Source organism: Oryctolagus cuniculus, chromosome 5, assembly GCF_051225735.1.
Source record: "Oryctolagus cuniculus isolate XC-2025 breed Fujian yellow rabbit chromosome 5, ASM5122573v1, whole genome shotgun sequence".
Lineage (NCBI taxonomy): Eukaryota > Metazoa > Chordata > Mammalia > Lagomorpha > Leporidae > Oryctolagus > Oryctolagus cuniculus.
The window spans coordinates 133,699,321-133,719,597 of NC_142871.1; the positions used below are offsets into that span (position 1 = coordinate 133,699,321).

At 43.8% G+C, this 20,277-nt stretch overlaps 1 protein-coding gene and 1 long non-coding RNA gene across 6 annotated transcripts in view; one reads left to right on the forward strand and one right to left on the reverse strand.

Moving 5' to 3' along the window:
* FKBP5 (FKBP prolyl isomerase 5) overlaps positions 1-20,277 on the forward strand; it is a 131,157-nt gene that overhangs the window by 52,052 nt on the left and 58,828 nt on the right. For all 4 annotated transcript variants that reach the window (XM_089334041.1, XM_008262824.5, XM_002714639.6 and 1 more), the window contains 2 exons: positions 12,102-12,227; positions 18,306-18,450. In XM_089334041.1, coding sequence (XP_089190167.1) covers positions 12,123-12,227; positions 18,306-18,450 — 250 coding nt within the window. In that variant the 5' untranslated portion in view covers positions 12,102-12,122. The remainder of the gene's footprint in view (positions 1-12,101; positions 12,228-18,305; positions 18,451-20,277) is intronic.
* The window catches only part of LOC149126679 (uncharacterized), a 59,201-nt gene that overhangs the window by 9,921 nt on the left and 29,003 nt on the right, over positions 1-20,277 (reverse strand). The window lies entirely within an intron of this gene.

Genomic DNA, 20,277 nt, shown 5'->3' on the forward strand with positions numbered 1-20,277 from the left:
CAATGATCAGAGTTGGGTTCTGCCAAAGTCAAGAGCTGAGTTGCAGAAGCCCACTTATCTTAGCCATCACTGTTTCTTCCCAGGGTCTGCATTAGCAGGAATCTGGAGTTAGGGTCCGGAATTGAACCCTGCACTCCAATGTGCGGGTGCTAGCATCTTTTTTTTTTTTTTTGGACAGGCAGAGTTAGACAGTGAGAGAGAGAGAGAGAGACAGAGAGAAAGGTCTTCCTTCCGTTGGTTCACCCCCCAAAGTGGCTGTTACGGCCAGTGCGCTGCACCAGGAACCAAGTGCTTCCTCCTGGTCTCCCATGCAGGTGCAGGGCCTAAGCACTTGGGCCGTCCTCCATTGTACTCCTGGGCCACAGCAGAGAGCTGGACTGGAAGAGGAGCAACCGGGACAGAATCCGGTGCCCTGACTGGAACTAGAACCAGTGTGCCGGTGCTGCAGGCAGAGGATTAACCTAGTGAGCCGTGGCGCCGGCCAGCATCTTTTTTTAAAAAAATTATTTATTTACAGATGTATTTATTGGAAAGTCAGAGTTACACAGACAGAGGGAGAGACAGATCTTCCATCCCCTAGTTCACCCCCTAGGTGGCTGTAAAGGCCTGGGTTGAAGCATGCCAAAGCCAGGAGTTTCATCCTGGTCTCCCACGTGGTTGGCAGTGTTCCAAACACTTGGGCCATCTTCTGCTGCTTTTTCCTGGCCATTGGCAGGGAGCTGGATCAGAAGTGGAGCAGCCAGGACAGTAATCGGCACCCATATGGGATGCCAGCGTGGCAGGCAGCGGCTTTGCCCACATGCCACAAGCCCCCCCGCCCCCCAATTTTTTAAAATCTCTTGAACAGACTAAATAATACATTGAACATAGCTGACTGCCAAATGATCTGAAAGTTCTGTTGAATCTCTCATAGAATACACAGCAGAGAGATGTGTCTGACTGTACATTAGAATCACCCTGTGTGCCTTTTAAAGCACGGATGTCCTGCCTCTTCCACACACCAGTTAAATCCAGGTTTGTGGGGTGTGGGTGTGCAGTATCAGTAGCTTTTTTTTTTTTTTTTTTTTGACAGGCAGAGTGGACAGTGAGAGAGAGAGACAAAGAGAAAGGTCTTCCTTTGCCGTTGGTTCACCCTCCAATGGCCGCCGCGGCCAGCGCGCTGCGGCCGGCGCACCGCGATGATCCGATGGCAGGAGCCAGGTGCTTTTCCTGGTCTCTCATGGGGTGCAGGGCCCAAGCACCTGGGCCATCCTCCACTGCACTCCCTGGCCACAGCAGAGAGCTGGCCTGGAAGAGGGGCAACCGGGACAGAATCCGGCGCCCCAACCGGGACTAGAACCCGGTGTGCCGGCGCCGCTAGGCGGAGGATTAGCCTAGTGAGCCGTGGCGCCGGCCTATCAGTAGCTTTTTAAGGCTCCAAAAGTGATTCTGATATTTAGCCCAGGTTTAGAAAAGTGTTTAAGAAACCTGAAGGATGAAATCAAAACATTCAAAGACTACCTAATAAAACTTCAGAAACAGAGCACAGAGACTTTGAAGGAAAAGAAATAATTGTAGGAAATGTCCTGCACATTCGCAAAGCCTCATCTTCAGCAGTTAAAGGTCGGGATGTCAGCCCCCATGGGGAGGGGATTAAGGCAGATCCTCCCATGTATCCTTGTGATTGATCTGCATTCTTGTGTTTTCCAGAGAGGATGAGATCGGAGCAAACCTGTACATTCTGGGTGGAAAGAAACACACTGGCGTAATTGCTCCTTTCCCCAGGTGTGGTTCTCCAAACCCCCTCGCCCCTCTCTGGGGCATCTCAAGGCTCCCTTGGGAAGAGCTGTGCTTGGGGTTGGTGTTTGAAGGGCAGTTTGCTCTTGCTTGTTCTCCTCTTCAGTCCGAGCTCATTGTTTTCCAGCTTCCAGGAACTCCCCCAAGGTTCTAGTTCAATGACACACACCTTTTCTTGTTTTCCAGCTCAGAGTTTTACAGATACAAAAAACGTTTTGTTGTCCTTCCAGTGCCACCTGGGAGACAGTTGATGACTTAACACCATGTCTCAACCTTTTTGAGTCCTAATAGTATAAAATCATGTTGGAGGGCAGGGAGGATGCCGTTTTCAGGTTCATTCTTTATTATATAATGTTAATAGTTGGATAGTATAATATTTTCTAGACTTCTTTAGTCTTAGTATTAATATAACCATTTTTTCCTTCTTTAAAAGCAAAATTTGTCTGGCTAAGCAGTCAGAGACAAAGCAAATTTGGTCTGTTTTGCTTTACTTTCTTTAGTAATTATGTGTACTGAGAAGAAAAGTGAGTTTCCCAAAGCATTTTATGTATTTAAGAGGTACAATAAATGAAGAAAGAATCTGTAGCTAAAAGGCGTCAGTTCCAATTAGGATTCTCTCTTTTCTTCCTGTCATCATGAGCTTTGGTCCATGAAGAACCAATGTCAGCGGAGCCAGAAGCTCAGGCCAGAACTTTGGGAACAGACGGGAGGAGACGTGAAAGGGAGGTGGGAGGGATTGAGGGGAGAGGAAGAGAGAAGTTGAGTCTGGCTGACCCATCTGTTCTAGCCGTAGGGTTGTTTTCTATTTGTGCTAAAATATACACAACATAAAATGTGTCATTTTAATCATTTTAAGTATACAGTTTAGTGGCATTGAGTACATTCATAATGTTGTGTAGCTGTCACCAGAGCTTGTCATCATCCCTAACAGAAAGTCTGTTCCATTAAACAGCAACTCCGCTTCGCCGCTTTCCCTCCAGCTCCTGTAACCTCTATTCTACTTTTTGTCTCTGTGAATTTGCCTTTTCTAGGTATTCAACATAAGCAGAATCACACACAATAGTTGTTCTTCTATGTCTGGCTTATTTCACTTCTAGGCTAATTTTTTTTCACAGTTCAACTATACTGTAGCATGTATCAGAATTTCATTTCTTTTTATGGTTTGATAATGAGGGATCTTCACGAAGTTCATGGAAAATGCAAGTTATGAAAAAAAACTGTGTGGATTTCAACATTTTGTACCAAAATAAACTTGTCTTTTAATTTTCCACAAACTTTTTGAAGTATTCATTATATAGTACATACATGCATACATAGCACATTTTGTTTATGCAGCCATCTAATGAAGGACACTTGGATGGTTTCCACATTTGACTGTTGCGAAATGCTGCCGTGAGCACCAGTGCGCAAGTATCTGTCTGTTTCAGTTCCTGCCTTCAGTCCTTTTGAGTGTATACCTGAGAGTGGAACAGCTGGATCATGTGGAAACTACATTAAGCATTTGGAGGAACCACCACACCACTTCCTGCAAAGTCTGCACCATTTTACATCCCCACCAGCTATGCATGAGGGTGCTAATTTTCCTGCATCCTCAACCAAACTTGATATTTCCCCCTTTTTCTTGATAATAGTCATTCTAATGGGTTTGAAATTATATCTCATCATAGTTTTACTTTGCATTTTTCTAATATTTAATAACATTGAGCATCTTTTCTTGGAATTTTATTAAAATATCTTCTTATGGGGCCAACATTGTGGCACAGTGGATAAAGTTGTCACCTGCAATGGTGGCATCCCATGTGGGCGCCAGGTCATGTCCTGGCTGCTCCACTTCTGATCCAGCTTTCTGCTAATGGCCTGGGAAAAGCAGTGGAGAATGGCCCAAGTACTTGGGCCCCTGCACCCTTAAGGAAGACCTGGAAGAAGCTCCTGGCTCCTGGCTTCAGACAAGCCCTGCTCCGACCATTGTGGCCATTTGGGGAGGGAACCAGCAGGTGGAAGATCTCTTTTTCTGTCCCTCTCTCTCAAAACTCTGCCTTTCAAATAAATAAATAGTTTAAAATAAAATATCTTCTTATGAATTTCTTTTTTAAAAAATTATTTAATTATTTTCATTTTATTTGAAAAGCAGAGAAAGAGACAAAGGAAAACAGATATTCCATCTACTGATTCACTCCGTAAATGCCTGCAACAGCCAGAGCTGGGCCAGGCCAAAAGTAGGAGCCTGGAACACTCCCATCTGGACCTAAGTATTTGAGCCATCATCTGTTGGCTCCCAGCATGCACATTAGCTGGAAGCTGGATCAGAAGTGGAGTAGCCAGAAAAACTAGGCACTCCAATATGAGATACAGCCATAACTTCTGCACCAAATACCCACCGTATGCTTCTTTTAAAAGTGAAAACAAGGCCGGCGCCGCGGTTTACTAGGCTAATCTTCCGCCTTGCAGCACCGGCACACTGGTTCTAGTCCCAGTCAGAGCGCCAGATTCTGTCCCGGTTGCCCCTCTTCCAGGCCAGCTCTCTGCTGTGGCCAGGGAGTGCAGTGGAGGATGGCCCAAGTGCTTGGGCCCTGCACCCACATGGGAGACCAGGATAAGCACCTGGCTCCTGCCATCGGATCAGCGCAGTGCGCCAGCCGAGGCGGCCATTGGAGGGTGAACCAACGGCAAAGGAAGACCTTTCTCTCTGTCTCTCTCTCTCACTGTCCACTCTGCCTGTCAAAAAAAAAAAAAGTGAAAACATAAGTGGGAGTGTGTATAGGAGCATTGTTCTTCATTTTCCCATTCCTGCTGCAGTGTAGAGGAAAGAAATTTCCTGGGACAGGTAATTGAATAAATGCAGTCCACAGTTTCACACAGATGTATGATGGATATAATCTTGTTTCCTCTCCTGCGTATTTATCTCTTATTTTGTCCTGTTTACAATTAGATAAGCCTCCTGGTTCTCCTTTGTCACTGAACTTCAGTACTTGAGAAAGGCCTGGGGCTGAGGTTTCCGTGAGGCCTTTCCAGCCCACCCTTGCACGTACACGGTTAGGTTCCATTTATGTTGCACTCCATGACGTGCCCCAGGTGGGCCTCCTCCCTTGTGTGCACCATCTTTCTTGTGTTTCAGTTCTAGGAGGCTGGAACGCCTGCACCCCCAGACGGCCCCGTGTCGGTGGTGTTGGGGAGCAAGCTGCTGTGCTCACAGATAACCAGGTCCCCTGCTCTTACCTCCTCTCCTGTTACATGATCTGTTGTCTGACAAAGAGAACACCAAAGTAGTACATAATAACCGTGGAGGATTAGTGAGTAAGGCTTTATACATTTATCATTTGGGGGATCAATTAATTTGCTTATGGGAGCTGAAGTTTTCAGCACACCATGGGTGAAACAGTACACGGATTCTCATGTTTCTGTTGCGTCTCAGGTGCTGGCTGAGGGTGCCTGCTTATCTGGCACATCCACACAGAACGAACTGTGTGTTCCCTCTCGGGTGTGTTGGATAGCAGGTCCCTCTGTGGGCAGTTCAGCACAGTGAGCTTTATCACAGATTAATATCCATAGCTACACTGTGGTCTTTAAATGCAGAGTAAACCTGGGGTAAAGAAGGAAAGTCTCTGATGAAAACAGTGAAACTTTCTCAGTGCGTCTTCAAAGTTTTTACAAATTGTCTGTTTTTACTGTCTTTTTCAAATAGCCCTCAATAAAGAAAACAGTTTTTAAAATGTATTTTGTTTGCTTACAAAAATCTATGCTCTTAGCGGTTTAATTGTAATTAAGGGAAAAAAACTTGGAAAATTCAGTTTATTTCTTTATTCTACCACATTTATCTGCTTTGAAAATTCAGAAAAGTTCATTTTCTTATTTCTGTCATTGCATTTTAATTCTTCACGGAACTTCTCTTCATGCAGCCTTGAGATAGCCACAAGATCCTCTGACGTCACCAGAGTTACTTGCATCCCTTGAAATGTTAGTACCAAAAATGAAGAAGTCCTTTCTCCTATGGAAATCACAGACTTAACAGGTCAACTTACATGTAAACATCCCCTGTTTATTTGACTTTAAGTAATCCTGTTGCCAAATCAGCAAGGTTGAAACCAAATGAAAATGTATCTCTTGGTGGTATTTTCATTTGGAAATGTAGCTGAACTTTCAGTGAGCATTCAGAAGACTGTGTTGCCTTCCCATGGTCATGTTTGCTCAGCCCTCTGCTTTTGATTTCTCCTGAGGTTTGTGCATGTGATCACTCACTCCATCCTAGTGATCTGAAAGTGGCAGACGTCCTGACCTCTCACCTCTAAATACTTCACTGTGTGTGCTCTGAGAACAAAAATGTTATTCCATGCAAGACCACAATAGTATGTCATATCCTAGAAAGCTAACAGCATGCAGCTTGGCTTTCTAAATTTTTGTCATTTTCCCAAAAAATGTCCTTTTGTATCATTTTGTCTCCCACTACCTCCATTTAGAATCCAGCTGAAGATTACTCATTAGGTTGGATTATCATGTCTCTAGTCTAGAACAGGCTTCCTGTCTGTCTGTCTGTCTCTTCTCTTATTTTTTCTGGATCCTTTCTGTCAATGGTAATTTTGAGTAGTCTAGGCCAGTTGTCTTATAGAATGCCCCACAGTCTGCTATGCGTTTTTGATAGGAATGCTGCCCAATAGTCAATTTGCCTCCCTACTGGTGGTGCTGAGATCGGTTATGACGCAGATCGTTGTTCAAGGGGTACCTGTCATCAGTTCATTGGAAAGGTCCTTCTTTTGCTTTTAATAATAATTACGGTAGTGCCCTCTTATCTGCAAGCACACTTTCTGTATTTCAGTTAGCCACAGTCAGCTGGGATCCAAAATCATTAAATGGAAAATGCCAGAAATACACAATTAATATTTTAAATTGTACTCCATTCTGAGTAGTGAGATGAAATTTCTCACTGCCCTGTGTCTCACAGCCCCAAATGTGAATCATTCCTTTGTCCAGTGTTTTCATGCCATTTGTGCTGCCTGCTATTAGTCACTTAGTAACTGTCTTGGTTATGTCAACCGTCATAATATCCCTGTGCTTGTTTTCAAGGAACCCCTACTTGATGCAATAATGGACCCAAAGTGCAAAAGTAGTGATGCTAGCAATTGGATATGCCACAGACAGTCCTAACGTGCTTCCTTTAAGTGAAAAGATGAAAGTGCAATTAAATACTTTTTAAAGATTTATTTATCTATTTATTTGAAAGGCAAAGCAAGAGAGAGAGATTGCACGCTTCTGTCTTCAGGTTCACTCCCCAAATGGCCACAACAACCAGGGCTGGGCAAGGCTGAAACCAGGAGTCAGGAATTCCACCTGGGTCTCCCACATAAGTGGCAGGGACCCAAGCACTTGGGCTGTCTTCTGCTGCCTTCCCGGGCACATAAGCAGTTAGTTGGATGGGAACTAGAGCAGCTGGGACTCTTAACTGGCACTCCAGTACGGGATGCCCACATCTCAAGTGGCACCTTAACCCACCGCATGAGAGTGCTGGCCACAGTACAACAGAAGATTTTGAGAGAGAGGCTTCTGTTGTGGTACAGCAGGTTAAACAATTATTTGTGGTGTAGGTACCCCTTCCTGGAGTACCTGTTTGAGTCCCTGATGCTCCACTTCTGATCCAGCTTCCTGCTAATGTTCCTGGGAGGCAGCAGTGATGGCTCAAGTACTTGAGTTCCTGTCACCCATATGTGAGACCAGGATGGGGTTCCTGACTCCTGGCTTTGGCCTGGCCCAAACCTAGCTGTTGCAGCCATTGGGAGAGTACAACCAGCATATGGAAGCTCTCTCTCTCTCTCTTTCTCTGTCTCTCCTTCTCTCTCTGTTGCTCTGCCTTTCTAATAAAAAAAAAATAAAGCTTTTTTGAAATTATTAGAAAAAAATTTGAGGCCGGCGCTGTGGCTCACTAGGCTAATCCTCCGCCTTGCAGCACTGGCACACCGGGTTCTAGTCCCGGTCAGGGCACCGGATTCTGTCCCGGTTGCCCCTCTTCCAGGCCAGCTCTCTGCTGTGGCCAGGGAGTGCAGTGGAGGATGGCCCAAGTGCTTGGGCCCTGCACCCACATGGGAGACCAGGATAAGCACCTGGCTCCTGCCATCGGATCAGCGCGGTGCGCTGGCCGCGGCGGCCATTGGAGGGTGAACCAATGGCAAAGGAAGACCTTTCTCTCTGTTTCTCTCTCTCACTGTCCACTCTGCCTGTCAAAAAAGGAAAAAAAAAAGAAAAAGAAAAAAAAATTTGAAAGATCACTTAACTGCTATTATACCATATTGTTATAAGTGTTCTATTTTACTAAATATTTGTTATTGTTAATCTCTTGCTGAATCTAATCTGTAAATTAAACTTTATTATATATGTGCATCTAGGAAAAAACATAAAATATATAGGGTTTGGTACTATTTGTCATTTCAGGTATCCACTGGGGGTCTTAGAATGTAACCCTCTGGGGGAGGGGTACTTCTGTAACCTATGGTGTGGTGTCCTTTTCCAATACCCTATTACCTGTTGGTTTTAATTTGTTTGATGCTTTAAGCCAGGGTTTCCCAGAGGTCTGTTGATGGGTATCTGTACCTATGAAGCCCCAGGTAACTTTCCAAGGATACAGTCCATGATCCCTAAAATATTTAAGGATCTTTTCCCTATGTTGTTGAGGTGCCTTCTGCACCTAAACAGGAGTATGTGTTGTAAGTAGTGGGTTTTTAGGAGCTGGCAAGCAATCCTGTTCATCTTATTTTCCTGATTTTCTAGCCCAGTGTCATGTAGAACTAGGCACTTAGTTTTTGTTATTTGTCTGAGAACGATTTGTTCTGGCCTTTCACTTATCCTGAGCCAAACATTTGGATCTTTTATGTTTGGTATAAACTGTACTAGAAAATAAAGCGAAGGGGCTTAGCCCCTGGTTTTTGGTGTTCTCCTTGAAGATTTTTGGGCACAGCAATTTGCTTTGTGCCTCTGTTGACAATGAAGTGAACTTTAGTCATTTGGAAACAAAATCACAACAATATATGTCTTAGTTTTCTAATTATTAGTTGTATCATTAAGATACTTTTCACCAGTGCAGAATGGCTCCTTTTGACTATGTAGAGAAGAGCGCTCAGGAGGTAACTTTAGCCTTAAATCTACTATTAGCCCAATAAGAATGTCTTTGCAAGTGGTTAATTCTTTCTCCAGGCTGAACCAGGGAGCGATGTGGGGTTAATCATAGCAGTGGCAAGGTGTGTTTTGTTTAGCCTATTGATTAACCTATTGGTAAATTGGTTGGCCCAGAATAAAAACTGTCAGACAACTGACAATGACAATAAAAGCTAACATTTGAATATAAAAGTCTTCAGTAGGTTCATGGAAAATGCGGTAATGAAAAAATTATACATGGGTTTCAAAAAGCTTTGCTCTAAAATACACTTTATAAATTTCATATTCCTTGAACTTTTCAAGAACCCTCTAAATACACTTTATATATTATACCACTTAATCTAGGAGATCACTCTATGAAAGCAGATATTTTTATTCTAAATACACAGGTAGAGGAAAAGGCTTAAAGAAGTTAAAATAGCCAGTTCTCAAACAACTTGTGAGGCCTGGAAGAATCCCCACGTTCTATTCCAAATTCCTCTTTCTTTCCATCTTGCTGTTCTAAAAGGTTGAGGCCCCTAGGGAATCTAAATATGCACAAAGCATGGCTCTTGCTCTCGAGGACTTTTAAAATGTAACACAAATATATTTAAAAAAATATTAATTGATTACTTAGAAATGCCGACCAGCAAAAAGAGAGAAAGATCTTCCATTTGCCGAGTCATTTCCCAAATGGCCACAACAGCCAGGTCTGGTCCCAGCCAAAGCCAGGAGCCAGGAATTCCAAACTGGTCTCCCACGTGAGTGGCCAGGGGCCCAAATACTTGAACTATCACTCCCTGCCTTCTCGGGCCCATTAGCAGGATGCTGGATTGGGACCAGAGTAGCCAGGACTCCCATGTGGGATGCAGGCATTGAAAGTCACTGCTGGCCAGCGCCGCGGCTCACTAGGCTAATCCTCCACCTTGCGGCGCCAGCACAGCGGGTTCTAGTCCTGGTCGGGGCACTGGATTCTGTCCCGGTTGCCCCTCTTCCAGGCCAGCTCTCTGCTGTGGCCAGGGAGTGCAGTGGAGGATGGCCCAAGTGCTTAGGCCCTGCACCCAAGCGAGACCAGGATAAGTACCTGGCTCCTGCCATCGGATCAGTGTGGTGCGCAGGCCGCAGCGCACCAGCCGCGGCGGCCATTGGAGGGTGAACCAACTGCAAAAGGAAGACCTTTCTGTCTCTTTCTCTCTCACTGTCCACTCTGCCTGTCAAAAAAAAAAAAAAAAAAAAAAAAAGAAAGAAAGAAAAAAAGAAAGTCACTGCTTAACCATTGCACTATAGCACCAACCCTACACAATAAATATATTATTGATGAAAAATTGGGGGTACAGAAAAGGTCAGAATGACCTGCAAATCTAGGGTCAGGGCATGATAGAGGTAGCACTTGTGGGAAAATAATGTTTTGGGAAGAAGAATGTGTGATCAACAGTGTGGATATAGAGAAGCACAGGCTTGTTATAGGAGAGGAGTTTGTCTATTGTGGCTGGAGCATGAGCTGTGTAAAAGAAATTAGTACAAGCTAGACCCGAAAGATAGATTAGGGTCAGATTGTGAGGGGCCTTAAATGCCATAGGGAAGAACTTATGCTGTAGGTGTTTTGAGTAGGAGATGAAAAATGTGTTCCAGGATCTGGCATTGTAAGTTAATCCTCCATTTGCGGTGCCAGCATCCATATGGGCACCAGTTCGGGTCCCGGCTGCTCCTCTTCGAATCCAGCTCTCTGCTATGGCCTGGGAAAGCAGTAGAAAGTGACCCAAGTACTTGAACCTCTGCACCCATGTGGGAGACCTGGAAGAAGCTCCTGGTTTCAGATCTGCTTAGCTGCAGCCATTGTGGCCATTTGGGGAGTGAACCAGCAGATGAAAGAGCTTTCTCTGTCTCTCCTTCTGTCTGTAACTCTACCTCTCAAGTAAATAAATAAAATCTTTAAAAAAAAAAAAAAAAGAAAAGAAAAATGACTCCCAATAGTGATGATAAGTGCTTATATTTTTAAGATGTGAGTAGTAATCCCCTAACATAGGTTATCTCATTAATGTACTACTGTAACCCTATGAACAGTGTGTTCTGTCTGTTTCACAGATGAGAAACTAAGGCTTAGTGAAAGTAAATAAATTGAAAATGTCAAGAGAAGGAACTAGAACTTAAACTTGAGCCTTTCAGATTTTCTAAAGCCTATTTCGTTTCCTACTGTGATATATTGTCACTTATTTGTTTGTTTAAGATTTGCTGTTTATTTTTATTTGAAAGAGTTACAGAGATAGAGATAGAGAGAGAGAGATCTTCGGTCCTCTGGTTCACTTCCAGATAGCCACAGTGGCCAGAGCTGGGGCAGGCCAAAGCCAGGAGCTTCATCCGGGTCTCCCACATGGGTGACAAGGGTGCAAACACTTAGAGCCATCTTTCAGCTGTTTTCCCCAGGCCCTTAGCAGGGAGCTGGATAGGAAGTGGAGCAGCCAGGACACAGATCCATGCCCGTATGGGATCCTGGTGTCACAGGAAGCAGTTATACCTGCTATGCCACAACGCCAGCCCCATGTCACATTTTTTTTTATCAGATCACCTAATGAATTCTTAATTCTCTATTAAGAATGTGGCTATAAGAAAAGGACATTTTAGGGGGCCAGTCTGTGGTGTTAGTAGGCTAAGCCTCCACCTGTGGCGCCGGCATCCCATTAGGGTGCCGATTCATGTCCTGGCTGCTCCTCTTCCAATCCAGCTCTCTGCTTGTGGCCTGGGAAAGCAGCAGAAGATGACCCAAGTGCTTGGGCCCCTGTACCCATGTGGGAGATCCCGAGGAGCCTGCTGGCTTCTGGCTTCGGATATACCCAGCTCTGGCCACTGTGGCCATTTGGGGTGTGAACCAGGAAGACGTTTTTACCTCTCAACTAAATAAATGAAAAATTTTTTAAAAAAGAAAGAAAAGGACATTTTCAGAATTCTGACAGGACTGCTTCTTCCTGTGTAGTCATATTAAAGGATATATTACTACCAAGTCTCTAGTTTGGTGCCAGAGCTAGAGGGAAATTAAAGAATTGACGCTGTGTTATTTGCATTGCCGGTGACACTGGCGCATGCTCACAGCAGAAGCCTGTCCCGTTTTCAGTGTCTGACCGTACTGCCTCCAAGTAAGTCTCAGTTTCCAGGGGATATAAAAGATGAATAAAATGATGGCTTTCATAGTTGACTATGTTTCTTCTTGGCAGGTCTTCTACTTATAAAAGACAATGACTACTGATGAAGGTGCCAAGAACAATGGAGAAAGCCCAGCAGCCACTGTTGCTGAACAGGGAGAGGATATTACCTCCAAACAAGACAGGGGCGTGTTAAAGGTGCGTATGCAAAGATGAGTGACATACAGGGAAAACTGCTGTCCACAGAGATCCCTTATAAAAACTGTTTTATACAGGGGGTGGGGCAGATAATGTTTACTGAGGTTACCGAGTATAAACTCTGCAGCTAAATTCCTTTTTTAATTTTATTTAATTTTTTGAAAATTTTAAAATTTATTTTAATATAGTTTATATATTATATATATTAAAATATATTTTCAATATAGTTCATAGATACAATTCTAAGAATATAACAATGCTCCTATCTTCCTCACTCCCTCCTCACTTCTTCCTACCTTCCCTGTTCCTTTCTTTCTGTTTTTCTTTTTTTAGTTTTGAGATAACAAATGGTTCATTTTTTTTTTTAATTTGACAGGTAGAGTTATAGACAGTGAGAGGAGAGAGACAGAGAGAAAGGTCTTCCTTCCGTTGGCTCACTCCCCTAATAGCCGCTATGGCCAGCACTGCGCTGATCTGAAGCCAGGAGCCGGGTGCCTCCTCCCAGTCTCCCACGCGGGTGCAGGGACCCAAGCACCTGGGCCATCCTCCACTGCCCTTCCGGGCCACAGCAGAGAGCTGGACTGGAAGAGGAGCAACCGGGACTAGAACCCGGGGTGCCGGCACAGCAGGTGGAGGATTAGCCAAGTGAGCCACGGTGCCGGCCTAATGTTTCTTTTATTTTACAATCAAAGGCTTATTTCATCTTTATAATTGAGACATTTTAATTTTTAATCCCAGATTATGATTGGTGAAGTGGAGGCTGAGCTAGGTAAATTAACTGGCCCAGTATTGTATATCTTGATAAACTCAGATTGGGGGTTCAGGTTAAAGTTATGTCTGACTCCGAGAGGTATGGCTCCCTATTCTCAGAGTATACAAATGGGTTATTGTTTTTAAATATGTATTTATTTATTTGAAAAGCAGAGATACAGAGAGAGAAGGGGAGGCACAGAGAGAGAGAGAGAGAGAGATCTGCTGATTCGCTCCCCAAATGATTGCATTGGCCAGAGCTGGGCCAGGCCAAAGCCAGGAGCCAGAAGCCGTGAGCCAGGAGCTTTTTCTGGGTCTCCCACTTGGGTTCAGGGACCCAAGTACTTGGCACATTACCAGGGAGCTGAATCAGAACTGGAGCAGCCAGGACTTGAATCAGTGTCCATATGGGACTGCGGCACTGCAGGCAGAGACTTAACCTTCTACGCCACAGTGCTGGCCACACAGGATATTATTTTAATATATCATTTTACTGTATTAGAGATAGCTAATGACAAATTTAAAGACTTTTTTTTTAAGTTAACTTGCTTTTCAAGTTCAAAAGAGTTTTTTGTTTGTTTGTTTGTTTTACATACAAATAGTGTTCCTGTGTACAGTGCACATACTATTGGGATTTCATCAAAGACCATATCTTACTTTTGAATTAGCTTTCCTAAAATACTGTATTATTTCATTCTGTAGTTAATGATTTTTTAAAAAGATTTATTTATTTATTTGAAAGTCAGAGTTACACAGAGAGAGAAGGACAGTCAGAGAGAGAGGTCTTCCATCCGCTGGTTCACTCCCCATAAGGCTACAGTGGCCAGAGCTGCGCTGATCCAAAACCAGGAGCCAGGAGCTTCCTCCAAATCTTTCATGTGTGTGCAGAGACCAAGGACTTGGGCCATCTTGCACTGCTTTCCCAGGCCATAGCAGAGAGCTGGATTGGAAGTAGAGCAGCTGGGACTTGAACCGGTGCCCATATGGGATGCTGGCACTGCAGGCGGCAGCTTTACCAGCTAGGTCACAGCGCTGGCCCCGTTAATGATTTTTAATTAAAAAAATTCCATATGTCACAACACGGATAATCAGAGTATGTCTTGATTTTATGCATATAAGTAAATAAACTAAAGCTGAGAGAGGTTAAATGGCTTTGGTTGCTTTAAGTAGTTGTCTGTCCTATGCCATTATGCATACAAGTTTTGTACAGTTAAGTTTTGTTTTTTCCGCAAAGATTATCTTAACACATTATAATACTATACAGTGGTTTCTTTTTTTAAGATTTTATTTATTTGAGAGGTAGAGTTACAGACAGCCTTTCAAATACAGAGACAAAAAGAAAGGTCTTCCATCCACTGGTTCACTCCCCAAATGGCTACAACGGCTGGAGGGGGCTGATTTGAAGCCAGGAGCCAGGATCCAGGAGCTTCTTCCAGGTCTCCCATGTGGGTGCAGGAGCCCAAGGACCTGCATCATCTTCTGCTGCTTTCCTAGGCCATAGCAGGGAGCCGGATCAGAAGGGGAGCAACCGGTACAGGAACTGGCACCCATATGGAATGCTGGTGCCATAGGTGCAGGCTTAGCCTACTACACCACAGCACCCACCCCTACACAGAATCTTAACATCTCCCATGTCAGCAGCAGTGGATGAGAATTTTTGAGTTTGTTTTATGTAATCTCACTTACGTGAATCCTTTCTTCTGTGCCCTGACTTCCTCTGAATGCACGTGTGTTCCTGTTAGCTTGCTCTGTGCGAAGCCAAATTTTGAAAACTTGCAGCTATCAAGAAAGGGCTTCTCAACCTTGTAGCTGTATTTGCTCATCCCAAACTCCACCGTGCTCCCAGAGACACTGGAGACTGCAAGCTGTCCTTCAATCTCACCACTTGTGTTGGAGAGTTTCTCTTCCATCTTTTTAGTGTCCACACCCAGAGAGCATGGTCCCCAACATATTTCAGACCCAGGTTTTAGTCAGTGTCCTGTTGCTATACTAGAGTATCTGAGACTGGCTGACTTAATAAACAACTGGCTCATTTTGGCCCCTGGTTCCAGAGCTGGGGAGAGCAAGAGCAAGGCTCCGGCATCTCTTCAGCTTCTGGAGAGGGCCCTGTGCTGCTTCAACTCATGAAAGCAGACTGGCAAGCAGGAGGGTGAGAAAGGCACAACTTGAGAAGTGGACCGGCTTTGTAAAGCCCTTCCCCAGTGACAGTTGATCCAGTCCCTCAAGAGTGAGCACCCCCACGAGAAAGGCCTCTTAATGAACCAATCACCTCGTGCAAGTCCTAAATTCCAACACAGCCACAAAGCAATACATTTCAACTCAAGTTTCAGAGGGGACAAACTGTAATAACCTTAGCACCTTGCATTGCCCTAGAGAGCAAATCTGATAACAAGACTTACAGGTTTGTAGAAATACTTGAGGTTGGAAGCCCTTTAAATCATGTCGTTTCTCTGCCTGGAAACTCAGGTGTCAGCACAGCCGGCTGTTGGTTGATTACATAGGTCTAGTACCTGAGTCCTGCGACAAAGTATTAACCTCTCTGTGGTTAAGTTTCCTGTTTGTAAAATTAGAACAACACCCGGCCGGCGCCGCGGCTCACTAGGCTAATCCTCCGCCTTGCAGCGCTGGCACACTGGGTTCTAGTCCCGGCCGGGCGCCGGATTCTGTCCCGGTGCCCCTCTTCCAGGCCAGCTCTCTGCTGTAGCCAGGGAGTGCAGTGGAGGATGGCCCAGGTGCTTGGGCCCTGCACCCCATGGGAGACCAGGAGAAGCTCCTGGCTCCTACCATCGGATCAGCGCGGTGCGCCGGCCGCAGCGGCCATTGGAGGGTGAACCAACAGCAAAGGAAGACCTTTCTCTCTGTCTCTCTCTCTCTCACTGTCCACTCTGCCTGTCAAAAAATAAAAAAAAAATAAGTTAAAAAAAAATTAGAACAACACCATCACTCTTGTAGAGTTATCAGAATCAGATAAAGCATAGTGCCTTCCTATAGTAATTTCTCTGATTAACTTTTATGTGAAAATGAAATTAAACGCTAAGTTTTGGGTCTGGCATTGGCATAGTGGGATAAACTGCCGCTTGCCACACCAACATCCCATGTGGATACTGGTTCTAATCCTGGCTACTCCACTTCTGATCCAGCTCTCTACTAATGACCGGGGAAAGCAGTGGAAGATGGCCTGAGTGCTTGGACCCCTGCAACCACATGGGAGACCCAGGAGAAACTCCCAGCTCCTGACTTGTCTAAAGCCAGCCCAGCTCCGGCTGTTTCAGCCATATGGGGAGTGAACCAGTGGCTGGAGGGTCTCTCTCTGTCTATAACTCTGCCTTTCAAATAAATAAATAAATCTTTAAAAAAAGATAAAATAAAATAAAGGTAAGTTTGTGGAAAATGAAATTAAAAGTTCATTTGTTGAAGTTCATGCATAGCTTTTTCGTAATACCCATTTTTATGAACTTTTTTAGACTCTTTGCACTTGATCTTAGCCAAGAAGTGATTTTGAAGACCCTTTGAATACATGAGTTTCAAAACTATTTTGCACCAAAATAAACTTATCTTTTAGTTTCATTTTCCATAAACTTTTTGAAGTATCTTCATATATAAAGAAGAAAAAAAAAAAAACCAAGGCAGTTTGGAAAGTCAGTTCTTCTCTCAGGCAGATAAAATCTAGGTTTACATTTTAGAATTATAGAGCAGGTTTTTAAATTATTTTTAGTCATATTTACTATCTGAGAGACAGAACCCCCAACTCCTGACTCACTACCCAAATGCCTGCAGCAGTGGGGGGCGGGGGCGGGGGCTGGTGGCTGGGGACTAGGAACTCAGTGTAAGTCTCCCACATGGGTGGCAGGAACCCAACTGCTTGAACCATCACTGTTGCCTCCCGGGGTCTTCATCAGCAAAGAACTGAAGTCAGGAGCCAGAGCCTGGCATTGCATCAGGTGCTTCAGTGTAGAGTGTGGGCAACAAAGGACTTAACTGCTAGGCTAAACACCTGGCCCATCATGTGATTTTGTTTAGATTTATGCTTTGAACTGTTTTTTCCTTTGGATGTCTTAAAAAGACAGTAATATTTCTTTTCCTTAAAAGATCATGTGAGTTTTTAAGTTAAGAAAGTTGTGAAAACTGTGTTTGTGACTGCATACGTATAGGGATAGGGGCACATCTCACAGATTAGATTCAGGGACAAGCGTTTCGGTGCAGTGAGTTAAGCAGCCACTTGGGATGCCCACGTCCCATTATCCCAAAGATAATGTGCATCCTGGGGGGCAGCAGATGATGGCTGAAGGACTTGAGTCCTAGCCTCCCATGTGGGAGGCCCGAATGGAGTTCCTGGCTTTTGACTTTGGTCTGCTTTTGCAGCCATTTGGAGAATGAACCAGTGGATGGAAGTTTTTCTCTCTCTCTTTTTCTCTCCCTACCTCTCTCTCTCTGCCTTTTAAATTACCAAAAAAAATTTCAAATAGTTGAATTCTTTAAATAAAAACTCAAACCTGTCCCCCAAAAAGATATACACTGGATGTTACCTACTAAAAATGATTAATTTGGCATAGATGATTGACAGAATAAATTACAGTACCACACGCCTGGATTTGATTTCTTTTTCCAAGAACTGACCAACTGCATTAGTGGTTTGCTGTGCCAAGAACAAAATAAATACACTGGATTTTACAATAGCTAAATACTTTTCAGCTTGGAGCTTTTTTTTTTTTTTTTTTTTTGGCATTTTCTTTACTAGAAAACAAGATATTCAGTAGTGAATCAAATTGTGCTGTGATACTAATGTCTTTTACAGATTGAATATTTTTAAATTACAGAAAGTATAACCTTTATACCAGGATATTTGGCTTTCTGAAATTAAACGAAACAAACAGAACCTAGTCAGAAACTAATGTTCTTAGCAAAGGAGCAAAGCAAATAAAATCACACCTTGAAACGGCTTTAGACTTCCCTTTTGAATCTTTGCTAAAGCCTATTATTCTTTTCTATCTAATTGTATATAGACTAACTTACAAGTCTGTGATTGGAGAGATTTTAGTGTCAAAATATGAGGCATTAAATCAGTGATACAAAATGTATTGGTTAATCATTTTGAGAGAATAAATAGTGTGACTAGCAATAAAACTAAATAAAACATAAGCGACAGATTAGTAAGGTAGTTTTCTGACAGTGAGGGTTATTGAAAGAACTATGATGGAAGCCTTAGAAAGCACAGACACTAGTGTATTTGAAAATCTGCCTGGATAACTTGGAATGGACTGTGTGACTTCACTCTCTGATTATGAGTAAAAAGTTCCACTCCTTTTTCTTGATGTTTGCCTTTTCTAGATTGTCAAAAGAGTGGGGAATAGTGAGGAAACACCAATGATTGGAGACAAAGTTTATGTCCATTACAAAGGAAAATTGTCAAATGGAAAGAAATTTGATTCCAGTCATGATAGAAATGAACCGTTTGTTTTCAGTCTTGGCAAAGGTAAGAGGGTATTTTTTTGAGCTGTGTTTTGCCTAAATGTATTACTGTTTGTGTTACATAGGAGCAGTAGATCCTGTCCTTGAAATAAAGCTATTGTAGAGCAGCGATACTCAAACTGAAGTCCTCGGATCCTTTGGGGGGTCTCTGAGATCCTTCTAGGGGGTCCACATTGCCAGTTATTTTCATAACAATGCTAAGATTTATTTGGTTTTTTACTATGTTGGCATTTGCATTGATGGCATGAAAGTTGCAGTGGGTTTTTTTTTTTTTTTTTTAAACTCCTGGTTCCTTAACAAGAATCAGGAGAGTGATATACACCTATCTCAGTGGTTAGGGTGTTTTTCACTGCCACTCGCTCACAGTTTATATAAGTGTGTGTGTGTTGGGGGTGGGGAGGACTAGTTTGTTTCATTTAAGAATGTCCTTGATAAAACAGTAAGAACTCTCATCTTATTAAAATGCAGTCATTGGGCCGGCGCCGCGGCTCACTAGGCTAATCCTCCACCTAGCGGCGCCGGCACACCGGGTTCTAGTCCTGGTCGGGGCGCCGGATTCTGTCCCGGTTGCCCCTCTTCCAGGCCAGCTCTCTGCTGTGGCCAGGGAGTGCAGTGGAGGATGGCCCAGGTGCTTGGGCCCTGCACCCCGTGGGAGACCAGGAAAAGCACCTGGCTCCTGGCTCCTGCCATCGGATCAGCGCGGTGTGCCAGCTGCAGCGCGCCGGCCGCGGCGGCCATTGGAGGGTGAACCAACGGCAAAAGGAAGACCTTTCTCTCTGTCTCTCTCTCTCACTGTCCACTCTGCCTGTCAAAAAAATAAATAAAATAAAATAAAATAAAATGCAGTCATTGAGTTTCCCGTCGTTCTGATATTCTGGGAGGGAAAGGGAAGCTGGCAGAGAACACCTGTGCATGCCGCAGTATGATGGTTGTCTCGAGCAGAGCACTTGGCACTTGTTTCAGCAGGGAGCTGAACCTGCTGCCTTGTTTCCATTTTTGCTTGAAAGGACAGACTCTGGTTATTTAGACATGATTCTTCAGTACCTGGCAGGCATTTTCCTGAACGTGAATGAAGGGAGCTGTCACTTCAAGGAAAACAGCCAACGATGTTTGCCGCCATTGAGCTTTCAAATGAAAATCATAATTTTGGAAAATATATCTCTGCCACTATGAGCTTGACAGCCTCTAAGAACTTAGGAGATTTTTCTGATGGATCAGTGGCTGTTAATGAATGTGATTCTTTAATATTATACAATGAAATTGTCAACATTTGGAAGATCTCAGTAACTCATTGGACCAGTATTTTCCCCAGGATGTTATAAGATTGTGTGTGGGTAAAAATCTATCCAAAATATGCCAAACCAATAGATTTTAATGTAACACAATATGAAAAGTTCGTTGATGTGCTTTCAAATTCCACGTTGCAACAAAGCTTGTAAAACCACAGCTTGTCCAGTTTTGAGGTAGTGTCAGATGATTTTATTCATAATTATCTGAAAGGGCCACTAAAGTGCTCCAAACTTTTCAACTCTATGTTGGTGGGCTTGAAAATTTTTCATATGTTTCACCCAGAGTTGCAACAGATGAATGCAGAATTAGATGAGAATTCAGTTGTCTAATCTTAAGTGAGAAACATTTCACAGGTGCTGGCCCTATGGCGTAGAGGATAGGGCCACTGCCTGCTGTCTGGCATCTGTGCGGGTACTGTTTCGAGTCCTGGCTTCTCCACTTCCAGTCCAGCTCCGTGCTAATGTGCCTGAGAAAGCAGCAGAAGACATCCCAAATCACTGGGCCCCTGCACCCATGTAGGAGACCTGGAGGAAGCTCCTGG